The sequence below is a fragment of the Sabethes cyaneus genome, chromosome 2 (assembly GCF_943734655.1).
Source record: "Sabethes cyaneus chromosome 2, idSabCyanKW18_F2, whole genome shotgun sequence".
NCBI lineage: Eukaryota > Metazoa > Arthropoda > Insecta > Diptera > Culicidae > Sabethes > Sabethes cyaneus.
In genome coordinates, this window is record NC_071354.1 from 241130028 (window position 1) to 241148478 (window position 18451).

The following is an 18451-nucleotide window of genomic DNA, read 5'->3' on the forward strand; positions in this document are numbered from 1 at the left end:
AAGTCTAATTTCTAGTAAAATTTCAACTTTGATTTTAAATTCAATTGAACCCGAAATTCCTCTGCTGATGACTGCTTGTTAATGTAGGAACACGGATCCATTATCCTATACTTTTTTGTCGACTACCTACTTTGCATTTTGCACTATCGCTTCTCGTAGTGCTACGGAGTTTCTCGGGATCAACGTAATCGACAGACCATTGTCTATAGACATTTAAAAAAAACGTTTATTTTTAACCTTCCTGCCCCCAAAAGTGTGCCCATTCAACTAGAATAACTTCAGTTTGACAAAAATGAAAACCAAACATTAAAAATTTTATAAATCTGTTGAAAAAATTTGCCAACTATTTCGCACATTTCAAGTGTGATATTTAGAGAAAAGTCCTCATCCTGAGTTGTGGCTGCCTGTGGGTACATTTCAGGCAATAATAAAAATCCTGTTATTTTCACCCAAACATTGACATCACTGCTTGCTCGTGCAACACTCCTTTTGATTTACCGTTTCTTTGGCTTACGTTTAGTCCCGTTTCATCCTTCGTTTCGGACGGTTTCGGTTTTTTTATTCTCTCGATAGATCTTTAACAAGAAGTAATTTGATTATCGCTTGTTGTGCTCAGCCTCAATAACAAGTAACTTTAAAGAGGATGATTGTGCAGCTGGCGTTTTCCCTGCTACTTGCGGGAACCGCCTACGGGCGACTGTTCGTGAATCCTTACCCCAGTCTGCAAGGTGTACGCCGGCTCAATTTCGGCGACGATAAAGACTTCGGTCAGCCACTGTTTCTAACGCCGTTCATTAAAAATGGTTCCACCGAAGCCGGACGGCAAGCGGCGAAGGTGGTCAACGGTAGTTTTCCGTCCGATGTTGAGAGCTATTCCGGTTATTTTACGGTGAACGAGACGTACAACTCTAATCTGTTTTTCTGGTATTTTGCGGCGCACAATGAGGCTCAGAATGATGCACCTGTAGTGTTGTGGCTGCAGGGTGGACCCGGAGCCTCGTCGCTGTACGGTTTATTTACTGAAAACGGTCCCTTTTCGGTTGGATCAGACATGAAACTGGTCCCACGAAAATTTTCCTGGCATTTGAATCATCATCTGATTTACATTGATAATCCCGTTGGAGCCGGGTTCAGTTTTACTGATCACGACGAAGGTTACAGTGTAAATGAGGAGCAAGTGGGAGCTAATCTACACAATGCACTGATGCAGTTCTTCCAACTATTTCCAAACCTCCAAAGCCACAACTTCTTCGTTACAGGCGAATCTTATGCTGGCAAATATGTGCCAGCCGTAGCACATACGATTCATCGTCAAAACGACAATTCTAAAGTTAAAATCAATCTTAAAGGACTAGCCATCGGTAACGGGCTGTGTGACCCGTTCCACCAGTTGTACTATGGAGATTACCTGTATCAGCTTGGACTTATTGATGCCAATGCAAGAGACCAATTCCACGAGTACGAAAAGAAGGGCCGGGATTGTATCAGTAAAAACGACTTCGACTGTGCGTTCGAGGTTTTCGATGAGTTAATCAATGGAGATCAAACCGCGAGCGGTTCGCTGTTCAAAAACGTGTCCGGCTTCGAAACCTACTTCAATTATCTGGAAACAAAACCCGACAAGAAAGATCAATATATGGGCGAATTCTTGCAGCTGCCGGAAACGCGGCGGGCGATCCATGTTGGAAACAACTCCTTCCACGATTTGGACAGTGAAAACAAGGTCGAACAACATCTGAAGCAGGATGTGATGAAATCGGTCGTCCCGTATCTGCAAGAACTGCTGACGAAGTATCGCGTTGCCATCTACAATGGACAGCTGGACATTATCGTGGCCTATCCGTTGACGGTGAACTTCTTGCATCATCTAAGTTTTCCGGGTCACGAGCAATACCTGAAGGCACCACGATACATCTGGAAAGTCGACGGCGAAATTGCCGGCTATGCTAAGGAAGCGGGAAACCTGGTGGAAGTGCTGGTACGTAACGCGGGCCACATGGTACCGAAGGATCAGCCCAAGTGGGCTCTGGATCTGATCATGAGACTGACGCACGGTAAGGGATTCGCTAGGAGAGTTGCAAAACGAGGGCACTAATAATAACCAATTCCAGAGATTAAATAATACTTGTGAACATTTTTTTTTTTCTTTTTTGTCCGAATATATGCTCATTTTTGGATCCAATGCATATGCTTTAAAAATGTTTAAATGTTAAAAAAATTCACGCCTTATTGTTCGTTCTCGAGTTAAGGATTAACCACTTAAGTGCTCAGACATAAACAAACCGTTGGTCAGCCGATCTTTCGGAAGAATGATTTGACCTGGAAAATCGAGTTATCGCAGGAAGGAGAAACTAGGTATTACTTATCAAAAAAAAACCAACCGATTAGGTTGAAAACTTCGGACTTCTGGGTGCAATTGGATTTCCAATCAAAGTTAAAATTAAACTAGAAACTAGACTTGGAACTGAACTACAAATTAGAATTGATATCGGACTTGCCATATGATGTTAAATTAAGTTTGAATTTCGACTAATTTGGGCTTGAAGCTTTATTTCAAATTGCACTTAAATGGACTTCAATTTGGAGTAATTTCACTGGAACTTTGAAATGGAATTTCGCTCGCAATTGAACTTAAAATTAGAATTGAAATTGGACGTACATCGGATTTAAATTTAGAGTTGCATTTGAAATTGGAATTTAAAATTTAAGTTGAATCTAACTTGAACATTAGACGGTCCTGGGCTGCCGTTCTCCAATCCCCACGAACACCAGCTGAACGTGCATCGTCTTCGACAGCACACACCCACCGCGGGGGTTCGGGGTCTGCCTCGGAGTCTACGGCCTCTTCCTGGTTCTCTGCTGAAAATAGTTTTGGCTACTCTTTCATCGGGCATTCTGGTCACGTGTCCAGCCCACCGCAGCCTGCCACATTGCACTACCTTCACTATATCAGCATATTTGTATACTTGGTACAGCTTGTGATTCATGCGTCTGCGCCACACTCCATTTTGCCACCAAGTATAGATCGCAGAATTTTACGCTCAAAAACCCCAAGCACTCGCCGATCAGCTTCCTTGAGCGTCCATGATTCGTGTCCGTAAAGGGCCACCGGGAGGATTAATGTTCTGTAGAGCGCCAGTTTTGTGCAAAATTTGCAAACTACGGGACTTCAGCTGGGTACGTAATCCGTAGAAAGCCCGATTCGCGGCTGCAACTTGTCGTTTCACTTCGCGGCTTACATCGTTGTCACATGTCACGAGTGTACTAAGGTATATAAATTCCTCCACTACTTCATATCGTTCCCCATCTAACTCCACCTCGGCACCAACACCACTTGGGCTCCCACGTTCCCTACCAGCAACCATGTACTTCGTTTTGGCGGTATTAATGGTAAGTCCCAATCTTGCAGCTTCCCTTTTAAAGGGCCTGAAGGCCTCTTCCACTGCTCTACGGTTGATTCCGATGATATTGACGTCGTCCGCAAAACCAAGAAGCATGTGAGATTTCGTGATGATAGTTCCATTCCTTTCGTAACGCACCTTCCAAGGCAATGTTGAATAGCAGGTTAGAGAGTGCATCCCCTTGCTTCAGTCCATCCAACGTCACGAAAGCAGCTGAGGTCTCACCCGCTATTCTAACGTATAATTTGGATCCGTCCAACGTCGCACGAATCAGCGTAACTAGTTTCGTCGGAAAACCATGTTCTAGCATTACCTGCCACAGCTCATTCCGTTTAACTGAATCGTACGCCGCTTTAAAGTCCACAAACAGATGGTGTGTCTGCAAGTTGTACTCCCGGAACTTGGCTAGCAACTGGCGCAGGGTAAACATCTGATCCGTCGTGGAGCGACCCTCACGAAAACCAGCTTGGTATTCGCCGACGAAGGACTCCGCTAACGGTCTCAGTCTGCAGAACAGGATTCGGAAAAGCACCTTGTATATGTCTTCCAATAACTGGACGGAAGAATTCCTCCCTCCCGATCTGCGCGTTTGCATCTCCGATGATGATTTTCACGTCGTGTTTTGGGCACTCTCCATAGGTCCTCTCAAGCCTGTCGTAAAACTCGTCTTTAGCATCATCGGATTTATCATTTGTCGGTGGGTATAAGTTGATTAGGCTATAGTTGAAGAATTTGCCCTTAATCCTCAGCACACATATACGGTTATCTACGGGCCTCCACCGGATAACTCGTTGCTTTTGTTTTCCAAACACTACGAAGCCGACTCCATGTTCTGCTTTCTTACCGCCACTGTAGTAGATGTGGTATTTGAAAGAAGTGCCTGCAATAGGGTCTACTGCACGGAACTCCTTTTCTCCGGAATTTGGCCACCGAATTTCCTGAATAGCAGCGATCTCCACTTCGAATTGATGCAGCTCTCGAGCAAGCAAGCCAGCCCGTGCCGGTTCATGGAGAGTTCGGACATTCCAGGTACCAAGTTTCCAATCATCCCTTAATCGTTTCCTTGTCCCTTGCCGTGTCCTATACCGATTGTTCCGTCCTGAATTTCTTTGTTCGTTGTTCGTGGTAATTGAGTTTTCTGTATACTACCTCACCGGGGTCGCGATACCTACATCCCGCTGATGGGTCTGTCATGTTAGATATAGCTTGCGGGATACAGCATTTCATATTCAACCGCCCGTTACGAGACAGACGCTGTGTGAGCCGCCCCTCACCTGGAGAACAGGTGCTCTAGTTCGCACCTCCTAGCTTAGCTGCTTCAGTAAATACATGAAGCATTTCCGGGTAAGCCCGTCATCATTTGGCTTAGATCTGCGTGGAGGCGCCAAGTGGGAGCTTGAGAGAGCCAGAGCTATGTTTGACGCTCCTTCCAGGTAACTCTCTCCATTTCATACCCACCATTATATTAGACTTGAATTTACATATGGGTCATTCCACGCGAAGCGTCCGAGCCCCGTGTAATCGACCTTCACGAATTTGAACCAAATTTCGCCAGATTGTTCGTTTTCGGCCAGAAAGCTAAAATCGAAAATTTGGTTCGCAATGTACGGAGCGAAGCTCAAAGTATCACTAGGACAGTCGTTGAACGCAATGGCGATTTGTGCAGGTGAGGCAGAGCGTTCGTTGAACGAATTCCTAAAGTGTTGTTGGCAACTTGTTCCCCAAGGTGAACTGACATCGGCAGACCAACCTCTTTCTTCTTGGAATTTACGAAATGCCAAATGTGTACGGAGAACATTTCGTTGGTACAGAAATCTGTCCAGTTTCTTGTAATCGTTACTCGCAAGGTTGAATTCCTGTTTTGCGAGGTGAGAACGATTCCGGCAGTATCATCGTAGAGCTCTAGCTCTCAGCCGTTTTAGTCTGCGTAGGTGATTATTCGACCAAGGAGGTTTACAAGGCGGGTGGGCGTCGGGTACAAACCCTACTAGCACGATTGTTGCAAAGTTGTTGTGGTAACCGAAATATGACTAATTTCAGTCGTAATCCAGTTGCTACAACTAAATGGACCTAAAGTGTGCTACTTGGGAATTCACTAATCACGTTTAAGATTGTTCGCTGGAAATAATCGACGGCGTCGTCAATCAATGTAGCAGAGTTTATTATCTGCCAGTCAACGCGAGAGATAGCGGATCTGATTCCGTCATGATCAGCTTTGCGAAAGTCCGGTGTACCATCATTTCCGAAGGCATCCTCAAAAATGATCGGCGTTGGGAGATTCAACAGGACGCCCAAAGCAGGATGGCCTGCGTCGAAAGTGATCAAAGGCTCAATTGCTTGCGAAACGGTGCAGACTGGTGTTGAGGCCTCGTTAGTCAAGACCAAATCAAGAAATCTAGCTTTTTTGTTGGCAATACCATTGACTTGCATCAACCCATGGAGGGCAAAACCGTCGATAAGTGTAGAACTGGCAGCAGATAAAGCCATTAGGGAGTCGACCTGGAATGACCCGTCACTCGACTTGCACCACCGAAGCTGAGGTTGATTATAGATTATAGACTGCAGAGCATAATCACTGAGTTCCAAGTTGAAGACAACAGCACCGATAGAGTCCTCGTGCTCATGAATGCTGCTAATATCGTTTCGACGATCCGCAAATAGATGACACCCACACTCACAACTCGACGAGGCGTAGCGATTTTAATCCATAGCTGCTCTATAGCATTGGACACAGGCGTTGGATTAATATAGCTGTTCCATCGAGTTGAAACAGCAATCAGGACACCTCCGCCACGGGGTTTTCTACTGTTCGAGAGGTTACGATCGGTGCGATGGACAGCAAACCCATTGCAGAACAGTTGCGCCACTGTATAAACATTCGTCCAGCCATGTCTCGGTCAACACAATAACATCGTAGTCGCACTCGCTAGCAGCGAGAAAGAATGAGTCTACCTTTGTCCGTAATCCTCGCACGTTCTGGTAGTAACAGCGCATGGGACGGTTATCTTCCATATCGCTAGATGCAGCAGCTGCATTGTTTGACTCTAATGTTGAGGTACCAGTTCTGCGTCGTCCATGGAAGGCAGGAACGTTGGGGTCTAATGGCCTAGAAGCGCAGAGCGGTTCGGTGGGACGATGCGGGCTTGAAAGTTCGTACTTGCCATGAATGCAATGTTGGAAACTCCGTGCCCCGCAACCGCACGTAAGACCAGGACGACTGTTGAACGCAGCCAGGATAGGCGCGACTACGGCGGGGAGGTCAGGAGTTCCCAAAGTGCTAGAATCGATGCATTCCGATAGCCAGCGACGTAAAGGTGGAGCTGGAGCCGAATCGAGAATTGTACGGTCCGTTGTATCTAGGCGGACTCCATTTGCGAAGAGCCCGGCTCGGTGTTGGCGGATAAAAAATCGCCAACCGGGGTTATCTCAACACGAGGTAGTGTTAGGCGAAGCCCAATAGCGTTTGGATTCGGATTGGCGACGCTGCGATATTTTTTATTCAGACCAATTTTGAAGGAGATTAAGTTCATCGCATTTAGGTCGGCATCCTTCTTCAGAAGAGGGATCACTTTGATAGGATCCTCACACTGTAAGCAATCCCGAACCAACTGAGTAACGGTCTCCACTCATTTCACTTTTCTTTATTTTCCATTTTCTCTTGTTTTTTTTTCGGTTTCATTACTCTGTTTTCTTTGTCGTTCCATTTTATCTTATATTCACATGAACAACAGTTCCATTTTTCCTTCCCATTCCCATGTTGTTCATTTTATTTCCCGTTTGGTCTCACGCTGTTGTCTACATAATAATTGAAAACACTAACTAAATAACTTAAGCTCTTGAGAGCAGCAGTTGTTGGTTGCAATTACTACTCGAAACATAGAAATCGAAATATTTACATGAACAACACAACACGGAGATTGTCGGGGATTGGATTCGAAAGACTTTTTACTGAGGAACAAACTTTAAATCATCCGCATGCTCGAGCTAACACTCCCCATATATCATTGACGAATAGTGAAAAACGTAAACGTCAAATATTGCTCCCTAGTGGGAAACCACATTGATTGCAAAATCATGTGATCCTTTTTCTTGGAAACAGAAAACAAGAACGATTCCGTTCTTGAAGATGATCGGTGGACCATTAATCTGAGCTCGGTTGCAAAGATAGTTTCAGCTTGTTAATTGCAGGCTGCAACATCTGTTTCTTAAAAGCAAATAACTCGCATCTTAACCTTAAGTACATTTTGGAACCTTCTGGCACATTTTGAGGAGCACCGTCGATTACTCGTGAAGCCACCGGCTCAGTTTTGAAGACACTGCTTACAGTTCATAACCGGCCAGAACCGTTTGGGATTCCGCTTTAGGCTTCTTTGAGTTCACTGTCCGTGTAAAGTGTAAAGCTTGTAAAGATTCTAGATTCTGCAGCAATTACTGGCTGACACGAACTCTTGTTTCGTATACGGGTTGCAATAGTTAGCCGTAGTGCCGAACGGCTTTAGCACGATCTCCTTTGTAGTAGCTTGTAACCCTTTGATTGACCCATTGAGAATTCTGTTTGGGACGAGTTGACACGTGAAAACTGAATAATTCATTCACCGTGACTATCAGATGTGTCGAAAACCAAACATATGGTAGGAGGCGGCTCCAGAGAAAATAGCGTTTGCCGACCACGGACAGTGACTATTGACGGCGATGAGCTAGAAGTGGTTGATGAGTTCGTATTCGTAAATTTCGGATCTTTTATCACTGCCCACAATAATACGAGTAAGGGGATTTAACAACGCGTTCAAGCTGGAAGCCCTGCTCGGCAAAACTGAAAACACAAAGCTGTACAAAACGCTTATCAGACCTGGTAGTCCTCTACAGAAACAGTAATCTTGCTTACGGAAGACATACTTACGTGCACTTACCGTATTTGAACGAAAGATGTTATAGGCGCTACTTGAAGAGAATCCCATCATACCTGGCGAATGTTGAGAGACAATGGTGGGTCGACCACGTCGCAAGGATGCCGGACGACTGTACAATTGAATCCGTTCTCTTCAAGAATCCCATGCATCGGCATCAGGAACAGAGGGGCCCAACGTGCTAGATGGCTCGATTAGGTTGAAGTCGACTTGCGTGTGTCGCTGTCCAGACGCTTAACGAATCGGTGACGAGTAACCCGGGACCGAATACAGTGAAGACGAATGCTCGATACGACAAGAGCCATTCCGGCTCTCTGCTGGTAGAAGTAAGTAAGTAGTACATTTGAAATTAGACTTGAAACTGGAATTAAAATTTTAAAGTATAAATTTTTTAAAATTTAGGTTTAATTTTTGAAAGTTTAAATTTAAGTTAACCCGTAGCGGCATACAACCTCACTTGACAAATTTGCATTGCATTTCACCATAAAATAAAAACAAATTGATATTTCCACCATTTGTTGTCAGTTTATCGGAGGCTACTAAATATATCGGCAATTCGACACCAACTTTTCAAAAGGGTCCATCAGCAAAATGTAAACAAACCGAGTGAGGGTTTCTTTTCCTACGCTAGTCCAGCAGAAAATAACTCTCACTCGGTTTGTTTACATTTTGCAAATTGGCCCTTTTTGTAAAGTTGGTGCCCGATATTAGGTATTTGAGGTTCAAATATTGATGCAGTATTAATACAACGTTGAGTTTCACTTGAAATTAGGATTGACATATTTCTTCTTACTCTTTCACACTTGTTACCCTTTTTCGACCCATTTTTTCTCTTTACCAGTTCGTCCACTTTTTATTCAATTTTTTCTTATCTGTACTGTTTTCTTTATTTTTGCTCTCACATTTTTTCTTTTTCTATCCGTTTGCCTCTTTATCTCTCGATTTTGCTTCTTGTTTCTCATTCATTTTTCAAATATTTCTTTCGCGTTTTTTTGTTTTTTTCCTTTTTTGTTTCCCGTTTTTGCCATTTTCTAACACTCCCCCTACTCATTTTTCGTCCTTTGTTCCGTTTTTACTCTATAATGCTCCGTTTTTGGGTCCCTTTTTTCCCCTTTGCTCTCCGACTTTCTCGTTCTATCTTCTGTTGTTCATCTTTTTCTGTAGTTTTGCCTTCTCCTTTCGTCGGTTTTTCTGTTTTCCTTTCTGTCGCATTTTCCCATTCCATTCCTTTTCTATCCCGTTAACTCCTTTACTATTTTTTTTGCTTTCATCTGTTCCGTTCTGCCCCTTATTACGTTCTGCTTTTGTTCCTTTTCTTTTACGTATTAGTTTTCTTTTTATCCCGGTTGCCTTTTTTATGTTTTCTCTTTTTCTGTTGTCGCCTCTCAATTTTCCTACTCCATTTATACTTTTTCTTTCCTGGTTTTAAATTAGACTTTTTTAACTAAACTAGATCAAAGTTGAAATTAGACTTGGCAGTGGATATTAAAATTGATCTTAAATTAGGAATATAAGTGAGATTTAAAACTTGAAAAAATGCAGCGTAACATAGTTTTTTCATCTATTTTTTGGAGTTTTCCACTACTGTGAAAAAGTTTGTAAAAAAACTGAGTTTAAAATAGGAATTTTTCTGGAATCCCACAGTAACTTGTCATTGATATAAGTATATTGATGGCCGCAACGAATTTTTTGAAATTATTGTACAGATTTGGGCCAAAAGGCGTCAAAATTTCGTGTAATTTTGTCATGGGCATAGTTTAACAATATTTTTTTTCTAATTTTGAGAATGAAATGGACTCGAAAGTAATCTTTTATTCCAAACATTCTCTACGGAAAAATCGAAAAAACCTCTTTCAAAACATCAAGAAACAATTTTCAAAAAAAAATTCAATTCTTCCTTGTTAATGTTAAAAATTGCATAATATGAACCGCTATGAAAAATGCTGTGAAAAACTTCCGAAAATGTTCGTGGATAGCTAAAAAAAATAACAAGCGTAAAATAAATCACTCCTAACTTTTGCGGTAATATTGTAGAATTCGCAAATGTAAAAATACTTACCCGTCTCTTTTTTTTACAGAAAAACACAAAATTACTATTTATTATTTCTTTTATTCTCTAATCAGTACATCAGACTGCTAATCGAAAAGTATGTTTCATGAACACGCATTGTACTTTTTTTTTGCCGTCTGCAACATATTATTTCCCATAGTTCGACTGTTACATAACCTGAATCAAACCTGTCACTGAAAGTTTTCATTTTTCACGCGTGCAAACGGTGCAAACAAATAATAAAAAAAAAGCGAAACGTCAATCGAAAGTTAAAGAATGTTATTTAGGGTGAGCAAATAAAAAAATCTAATTAAATCTATCACTAAATCATTTTGTTTCCATTGGCAATGAAAATAGATTTGTCGTCGCTTGGCTGCCGGTAGGTGCATTCGCCCGTTCTCCAGCGGAGGCAGCATGTATGAACCGGATTACTTGGAGGTAAGTTTATTACCGCCCATGTCGCATATAAAGAGTCAAATGCATATCCTTTGGCGTAAGTGTTACCCGTTCGCGATGCAAAGTGCACCGGTAGGAGTCCTCGAAAAGTTGTACTGCATAGGTCTCGGCCGATTCCTGCAACGCTATAAGTGCATCGGCTGTGACTCGCAAATCTCGGTGGCTGTACTCCATAAGCACCTCACGAAATACGCGAGCAAAGGCCAGTTTTGGGATTAACAGGTTGGTCGTTTCTTGCAGTTTGCGAATTTCCTGCAGAGCGCGTACTCCTGACGCTGCACGTGCTTCAGAACGCACCCGGCGTTGTCCCCGATTGTTATCTGACTGGGGCGATGCCCGGGATTCGGACCGCGAACGCCGTACAAAACGTCCAGCGCTCTGCTTTTCCGGACTTGTTCCGTCACTTTCCGATGAAGTCGAGTTTGACGGTCTGGATGCAGGCGGTTTTCTGCCAACTCCGGACGGACCAGCTTGCTCACGTTGTCCGGATGTGGATGGTGCACGTCGTCGAGGACTTTGCTCCTCGGCTCCCGATGATTGCGATATATCGCTTGCGTCAGCTTGTGAACGCCATGTAGCTGGCTTCGGTCGGCTGGAGGAAGCTTGGCTTGATGCAGGGGGTGGCATCATCTTTGCATCTGATTTCGACTTTTCAGCACCCAAACCGCCAGGAACTTTTCTTGGACGGTCACGTAGTCGGCGAGGCATTTTCAAGCGAACACTCTTTGGTACACTGTATTTATTTTTATTTCTTGAATTAAACTTAGTGAAATGCTAGAAACCGTTACGATACTAGAAAAAAAACATGAAGCTCAAGCTACTTTTTTTCAGCTTTTTTCCAACTGACAGATTGGAGGTTATCTTATCGTTTTTTTGACAGTCGATGTTTTCTCTGATAATGCAGTGCTAGAAGACTTGCCTAAAATTTGAGTAAAATAGCACCAATGCACAGTGGTCTATAAGTGTTTTTTAAAGAAAATTCATTTTACTGAATGGTGATCCTGTTCCATGTCCAGATCACATATAATGGTTAGTTTCTCATATGGAACGTTAGTGGAAAGCCAAATTAGAATAAACCATTGGCGAAACTAGCGTGGGAGCGGTTTCTCACTACAGGTTTTTAACTTAAAATACTGAACCGATTTTCTTAGGAAGGGGCTAAATCTTTTCTATAGTAGAGTTTTTACAGGTTCACATTTGAACTTTAATACTATATCAAACACTTTATTTACTATAGTAAAGAGTAATCCTTTTTGTGCACATTACCTGTTTTGCAGAAACTTCGTCCCAAGTATCCTGTCTACAATACGCTTAACTTCACCATCAAGGGTTATGACTATCCGATACTGGAAAGTTACCAAAAGTTCATCTACAACGTTGCGGACACGATGGACCTGGACACGGTGGACTCCTGGGCTCAGCCGCCGCGCAAGCTCAACGTGCAAAAGTTTAAGCCCGCTTCGGCGATTATCGAGAGTGAGTATAAACTGACCGTCTACGAGCGTAATGTACAAATTGCGAGCTTGCAAGCACCGCTTTATCCGATGTTCGTGCGAATATTGCAAGAAGCTTTACCGGAAGGGGTCACTCTGAGCGTGAGCGAGCACACGTCTGAGGTGGAAGACGCTCGCTTTGTTCCCGATCGCGATTTGCTCGATCTAAAGCAGAAATTAGGTGAAATTACTTCATCCCGGGATAAGAAATAAAAAGTTAATATTACGCATTAGATGATTAACCAGAAATAAACGATTTGCTGCTTGATTAGAATGATGAAATTATCAGAACTGAATAATAACCTAGATGAAGACCCAAGTAATAATTTCAAGCTGATCAAACGCTTTTATAGCTGATTTTATTTAACCTGTGGCTGAACTTTGGTTTACTTTTAGAAATAAAAACCTTTTTTCAGTTACTAAACCTATAAATCTGGCGATTTTATCAAGCTTCGCGCTTGTTAATGGCTGCTTTCGAAGCGGCAATGAAACTTAATAATTTCCCCCTTTTAAATAGCCAATTTGCGTAAAGCTGTCAATCAATACCCAGGTAACCAATAAGCATTTCCAATGCAATTTAAAAGCAAGCCAATAAGCATTTAAGTTGCCTTAAATGCTATTTTGGCAAAATATGCGGCTACCCAAGTAACAACGGTAGCTGAATTGCAAGAGCAATGGCTGTTAACGGGTTGGTTTAAGGCGATCAAAGCTGCATAAAGTAAGCACTTAAATGGTGTTTAAATAAGCGATGTTTAAGCTACTTTAAGTTTTTCAAACCAGTTCTCTCCCAAAAGCTCATAAACAAGCTTTAATTCTGCTAAACAATCTGCTTCTCAACAGCCATAAACATCAAACCGTTTTACGGCTGCTTAAAGGTGTTAAAATGTAGAGTGGAAGCTTTCATTAGGCTCACAGCTTTCAAACTACTTTAGGGCTGCTTAGAGGTGTTAAAGTGGCTTTACAAACTTCTACCAAGTTTTTTTTCGGCTCACAGCACACTTACTGTCAGATCATAGAATTTCGCAATTCGGCTGACAGCAAAAGCTTATCCGTTATCGACATTATCGACTGCTTCACGCTAGGCGGGCTAGGCTTCAGGTGTAAAGATATTCTCACTGTCTGTTCTGCAGATGCAAATGGGGCGGATCATACGGTGAGTGCTTATGGATCAAAAGATGGCGGGTTCAATTCCCGGAAAAAAGACATGCATTTTTAATTAGCTAGCTTACTTATACGAATTAAAGTTATTCGAAATTAAAAATATCGCGTTCGAAACATGTTTACAGCAAAATAAAAAAGGCCGCGTTTCATTTTTTTAAATTTAAAGATAGATTTTTTTTGGCTGCATAAAGGTTGATGAAGCGTTGATTAAACGACTGGAAAAGTAGATTGCAAAACTATTTCTCGTTCTAAAAATAGAATTGACAGCATTGCGCAAATTGGCTATTTAAAAGCGCAAAAAAGTTTCTATTAAGCTTCATTGCAGCTTCGAAAGCAGCTATTAATTAGCCTGAAGCTTGATAAAATCACCAGATTTAGATGTTTAAGAGCTGAAAAAAGGTTTTTATTTCTAAACCTAAACCATAGATCAGCCACAGGTTGAATAAAATCAGCTATAAAAGCGTTTGATCAGCCTGAAATTGTTACTTGGGTACTTTACTGCTAGCGCTCTTATAGTGCTGACAATGCTTATTTGCAGCTAGTTACCAACAAGAAGAATTTAAATAGAATTGTGGATGCCAATTTACAACAGCTATGCAGTCAAAAAGCTGATAAACAACAACCTGCAGCATAAAATACCAGGGATGCTAATAAACGACAGATTTACTGTTTATTTTTAATGCTTATTGGTTACCTGGGTAGTCTTTTATTTTGCCGTGAACATTGTCAAACGCGATATTTTAAATGTCGAATAAGGCCATTACAAATATTTTATAAAGTTTTTGTCCTTCCGGTGTTCGGCCACTGAAGGGGGGGGGGGGCGAAAAAAAACAAAGTGAATTTTTTAATCGGACAAAAAAAACATGGATTTTATGAATTTTTATTTAAGGTTTAAACGTGAAAACCGATTCTATTCTTGATTATAATATATACGTTATTATTTTCTATGCAAAATTATACGAAAAAAAGACAAAAACGAAGGAAAATTTTTTTGGACGATTTTCGGAAATTCCATTGTTCGAATTTCCATTTCTGTTTCGTGGTAGAAGCGTTAATTCAACTCGGAGACTCATTTTTCGAGTTTTTCAGACTGTAGAGCCCACAGATAATTGATTTTATAAACTGAAATTACAATACAGTCGCAGTGGCCTTTTAACCCAATGCCCTTCTGGCATACAAAAAAAAAAGTAATTTGACTCATATCCTACAAATTATTTTTTTACCCCCCGATTTTTCAAGCCAATTTTCAAGGGGGGGGCGGGGTGACAAAAACCTTAAATATGATTTGCAATGGCCTGACTTTAATTAAAAATGAATGTCTTTTTTCGGGAATTGAATCCGCCATCTTCGGATGGTCCATAAGCACTCAACATATGATCCAGTGGGTCCAAACAGTGGGAATATCTTTACACCTAAAGCAGTCGATAATGTAGATAACTGACATATATTTTTGCTGCTAGCCGTATTGTGAAATTCTATGATCTGAGAGTATGTGTACTGTGAGCCGAATGAAAACTTGGTAGTATATAGTTTGTAAAATCACTTTAACACCCTTAAAGTATTTTGAAAGCTGTGAGCCTAATGAAAGCTTCTAGCGCTTTTAAGCAGCAGCTTTTAAACGGTTCGATGTTTATAGCTGTTTAGAAGCGGATTGTTTAGCAGAAGAATTGTTTAGCGCTTTAGCCTGTTTATCAGCTTTTGAGAGAGAGAGAGAGAGCTGGTTTGAAGAACTTAAAATATATTAAACATCGCTTGTTCAAACACCATTTACGTATACTTACTTTATGCGACTTTGATCGTCTTAAATCAACCTGTAAACAGTAATTGCTCTTGCAATTCAGCTACCGTTGTTACTTGGGGAATGCAGTGAAATAAAATGTAATTCTATATTAAAAATAAACCTCTGGTAATAATTAAAAATCTTTGCCAGATAGTTTTTGCGGATTGCTGTGAAAAAATTTTCCCAAAGGTCTGGGTTACTAAGCAAGTATTTCAAAACTAGCTCGATAACCATTACGTTCCGGAGGTAAGAAATTATTCAGAGGAAAAAGGTTTGCCGTTTCGTGTTTTGCTGTTGATCGACATCGCACCAGGTCATATGGATCTTACTCATCCGAATGTGAAAGTAATGTTTCTGCTGCCGAACACAACTTTCTTGATCCAACCCTGGGATTAAAGAATAATTTATACGTTCCAAAAAATTGTTACCTTTAGGCACACGGTTTATTCTCGACCAACCGGAAGCGGACGATTCGATAACCGTCATTAGCACATGGCAAACATGTTCTATGCAAGAGTGTGCAACATTTATAGGATCAGCTCTTGCGTCGCTTAAACCATCAACATTAAATGCATGTTGGCGTCCAATTTGGCCGGAATGTGTGACAAACGCGAGGCCGTCATACTGATTTCGTAGGTGGGGGGGAGGACATGACAGTGAAGAATTTACAAGTGCTGTTAGTTGATACTGTTATTAACAATGAGGAATTATGTAGATGCGTGAATGATGATGAGGCCAATGAAGATCCTGATACAGAAATTAATTTGCCGCAAATGGAGGAAGGTTTGTGAACGGCGGAGACAGTGGCAGATTGCTTTCTAAACTTTGATCCTCATATTGAAAGTGCAATCCGATAGAAGCACAGCCACCTCATCAACAACCACAGGATGATCAGGATCATGGCAAAGCAAACGAGCCGAATTGCAAACGACGGCTACTGCCGTTGTTCCTTTTCGACATGTTAACCACCGGGTTCCACCGAAAATACCACATTCTACAGTTTTGCTGCAATCGGATCAAAGGATGTGACGTCCCGTAAGTAAATTGAACTTAGGAACTACCTACTGGAACTGCAACAGGATCAAGTGGTTTGACGTCCGGTAAGTGAATTGCACTTTGAAACCATCCAATTAACCACAAAAAGTCACGTTTAGCAGCAGTACTGCAATAGGGACGAAAATCCTGAAGTCCCGCAAGTAAAATGAACTTGGGAACTATCAGGTTAGCGCTAGTCTGAGTTAATTCTTTTTACCAGTTGGGTGCGTGGACTTCCAGTTAACTACTGGACTGCCAATCTACTGGGCGCGCTTTACCGGTTATCCACTGGTTGCAGTATCAGTTGATCACTGATTGCTTTAAAAAGGAATATTCTTCCTTGGATTAAATGATTTAATTTGTCAAAAAGCTCTAGTTTCCACTAGAATGATTTAAAGGTATTCAAGAAATATTTTTCTATCAAATGTGCGTAATTGCTCATAAAAATCCCGTTTTAAATTGAATTTTTCGATATCTTCAGAGCAGTTTTTCTATATATTCGAACCCGACTGTACTTGGTTTGGAAAAAATTGAGAACCCGTACCCGACTCGAACCCGACAATAGTTTTTTTTTACCCGAACCCGCCAGATACGGTTGCGAGTCGGGTAAATTTTCCGCTACCCGAAACATTAGGAATTTCCAAAACAGAGAACAATGTAGCATCTACCGAAGATAAGCGAGCCATTCAAAGCAGCAAATCAACCGCATGAAGTAATTTGCGGTTTCGTCACCAACGAGAATGACATTTGCTGAGGATCGCTGATGTAGGAGTGAGAGGGGAGCAAAGAGTGGAGGAGAGGATCCGGGAGTTTGGAATTTGATGTTGTTGATATTACTCCTACTGCAAACAGCCTCAGCGAGGGCCTCAGCTAATGTCAAAAAATCTTTATATGTGTGCGTGGTGGAATACTTCATATCTGGCATTTTATACTGCACGTTGTTGTATACCGTGGACCCCCGTTCGTTTGACCATTTTTAATACTTTTTAATTTGAACCCCGCTGGTTTGCACGACGTGCAAATTAAAAATGGTTCAAATGTCATTCTCAACATGACATCATTTGTTTATGCAGACCATGCACATAAACACAATTTGTTTGTACTGACCTAGCGTGTTTAATCGGTTTCACATTTCGTTTTGCTAACGATTAAGATAGAAATCCGATCGGAAAATGCAATATTCGCACTTGCAACTGCCAACTATAACAAACCACCACAACAATAACAAAGAGCAGGGCGGCCAGTTCACACAGGTTTCAGCGTATTTCGGGTTACCAGTTGGTCAAATTAAAAAGTAACCCCGATAGTTTGCATGAGGAATCGTTCAAACGAACGGGGGTCCACCGTATTAGCTTTTTGACTGCATAGGTGTTGTAAATTGGCAACCAAAATTCTATTCAAATTCGCATTGAACTGAACTGCGGCAAACATTTTGGATTCCAAAGCTTCATGTACTATTCCGAAAGGTGATATCAGACTGCGAGACCTGCAAAAATTTGAGAGCCTCCTATTCTCCTTTAATGGGTAACCTTGCGAAGGCAAAACCCACGGCGTTTACAAGGCCATTTTCCTTTGTGGGCGTGGATTATTTTGATCCATTAGCTGTGATGATCGGCCGACGAATGAAAAAACGTTGGGGTGTGTTGGTAACGTACTAAGCCACACGGGCGGTACATTTAGAGATAGCCCACGCTGCGTATTGCGACGCTCATGGCGTACATCACAAATTGAAGCCAATGTGTTTTGGCGTCGATGGTTACGAGATTACATGCCAGGACTACGAAATGGTACACTGTAGTTAAGCCAATAGAAGTGAATGATATCGTGGTGGTGGTTGATTCAAAACCACCTCGCAACTGCTACTTAGCGAAAGGGCCGGATCATCAGTGTCAAAGGTCAGGAGAGGAAATGACACTAAACAAAATTGGCACGAATAAGGTGCATTACATTTCAACGGCTCAGCATGGTTTTATGCTCGGTAGGTCTGTACGCACTAAACTGCTAGCGTTTACATCGATGTGTATTTCGGAAATGGAAGACAAGAAACAAGTTGATGTCATCTATATAGACTTGGCAGCTGCTTTCGATAAAATTGACCATACAATACTCTTGCGGAAACTATCTCGACTCGGTGCTTCTCAACAAATGGTTAAATGGTTGAACTCATA

At 41.7% G+C, this 18451-nt stretch overlaps 3 protein-coding genes across 3 annotated transcripts; 2 read left to right on the plus strand and 1 right to left on the minus strand.

Annotated features, from left to right (window-relative positions):
* Positions 1–562: 562 nt before the first annotated feature.
* On the plus strand, positions 563–2126 carry LOC128737984 (venom serine carboxypeptidase). Its single transcript, XM_053832776.1, has one exon. The coding sequence runs from the start codon at positions 644–646 to the stop codon at positions 2093–2095; it is 1452 nt and encodes a 483-aa protein (XP_053688751.1). The 5' UTR covers positions 563–643; the 3' UTR covers positions 2096–2126.
* An 8322-nt stretch (positions 2127–10448) lies between these two features.
* Positions 10449–11623, minus strand: LOC128737986 (uncharacterized). The gene has a single exon (XM_053832779.1). The coding sequence runs from the start codon at positions 11520–11522 to the stop codon at positions 10806–10808; it is 717 nt and encodes a 238-aa protein (XP_053688754.1). The 5' UTR covers positions 11523–11623; the 3' UTR covers positions 10449–10805.
* Positions 10538–12568, plus strand: LOC128737988 (39S ribosomal protein L48, mitochondrial). Its single transcript, XM_053832781.1, has 3 exons — positions 10538–10646; positions 10716–10796; positions 12092–12568. Exons 1-3 carry the CDS (start codon positions 10635–10637, stop codon positions 12518–12520), a joined length of 522 nt encoding a protein of 173 aa, XP_053688756.1. The 5' UTR covers positions 10538–10634; the 3' UTR covers positions 12521–12568.
* The last annotated feature ends 5883 nt before the right edge of the window (positions 12569–18451 follow it).

What these genes read in the sequence shown, in the direction of transcription:
- LOC128737986 (XM_053832779.1), bottom strand. Translation starts at nt 11,522, where the DNA reads ATGCCTCGCCGACTACGTGACCGTCCAAGAAAAGTTCCTGGCGGTTTG.
- LOC128737984 (XM_053832776.1), top strand. Translation starts at nt 644, where the DNA reads ATGATTGTGCAGCTGGCGTTTTCCCTGCTACTTGCGGGAACCGCCTAC.
- LOC128737988 (XM_053832781.1), top strand. An exon ending in ATGAACCGGATTACTTGGAG is followed by an intron (nt 10,797 to 12,091) that starts GTAAGTTTATTA and finishes CCTGTTTTGCAG; the next exon opens with AAACTTCGTCCCAAGTATCC.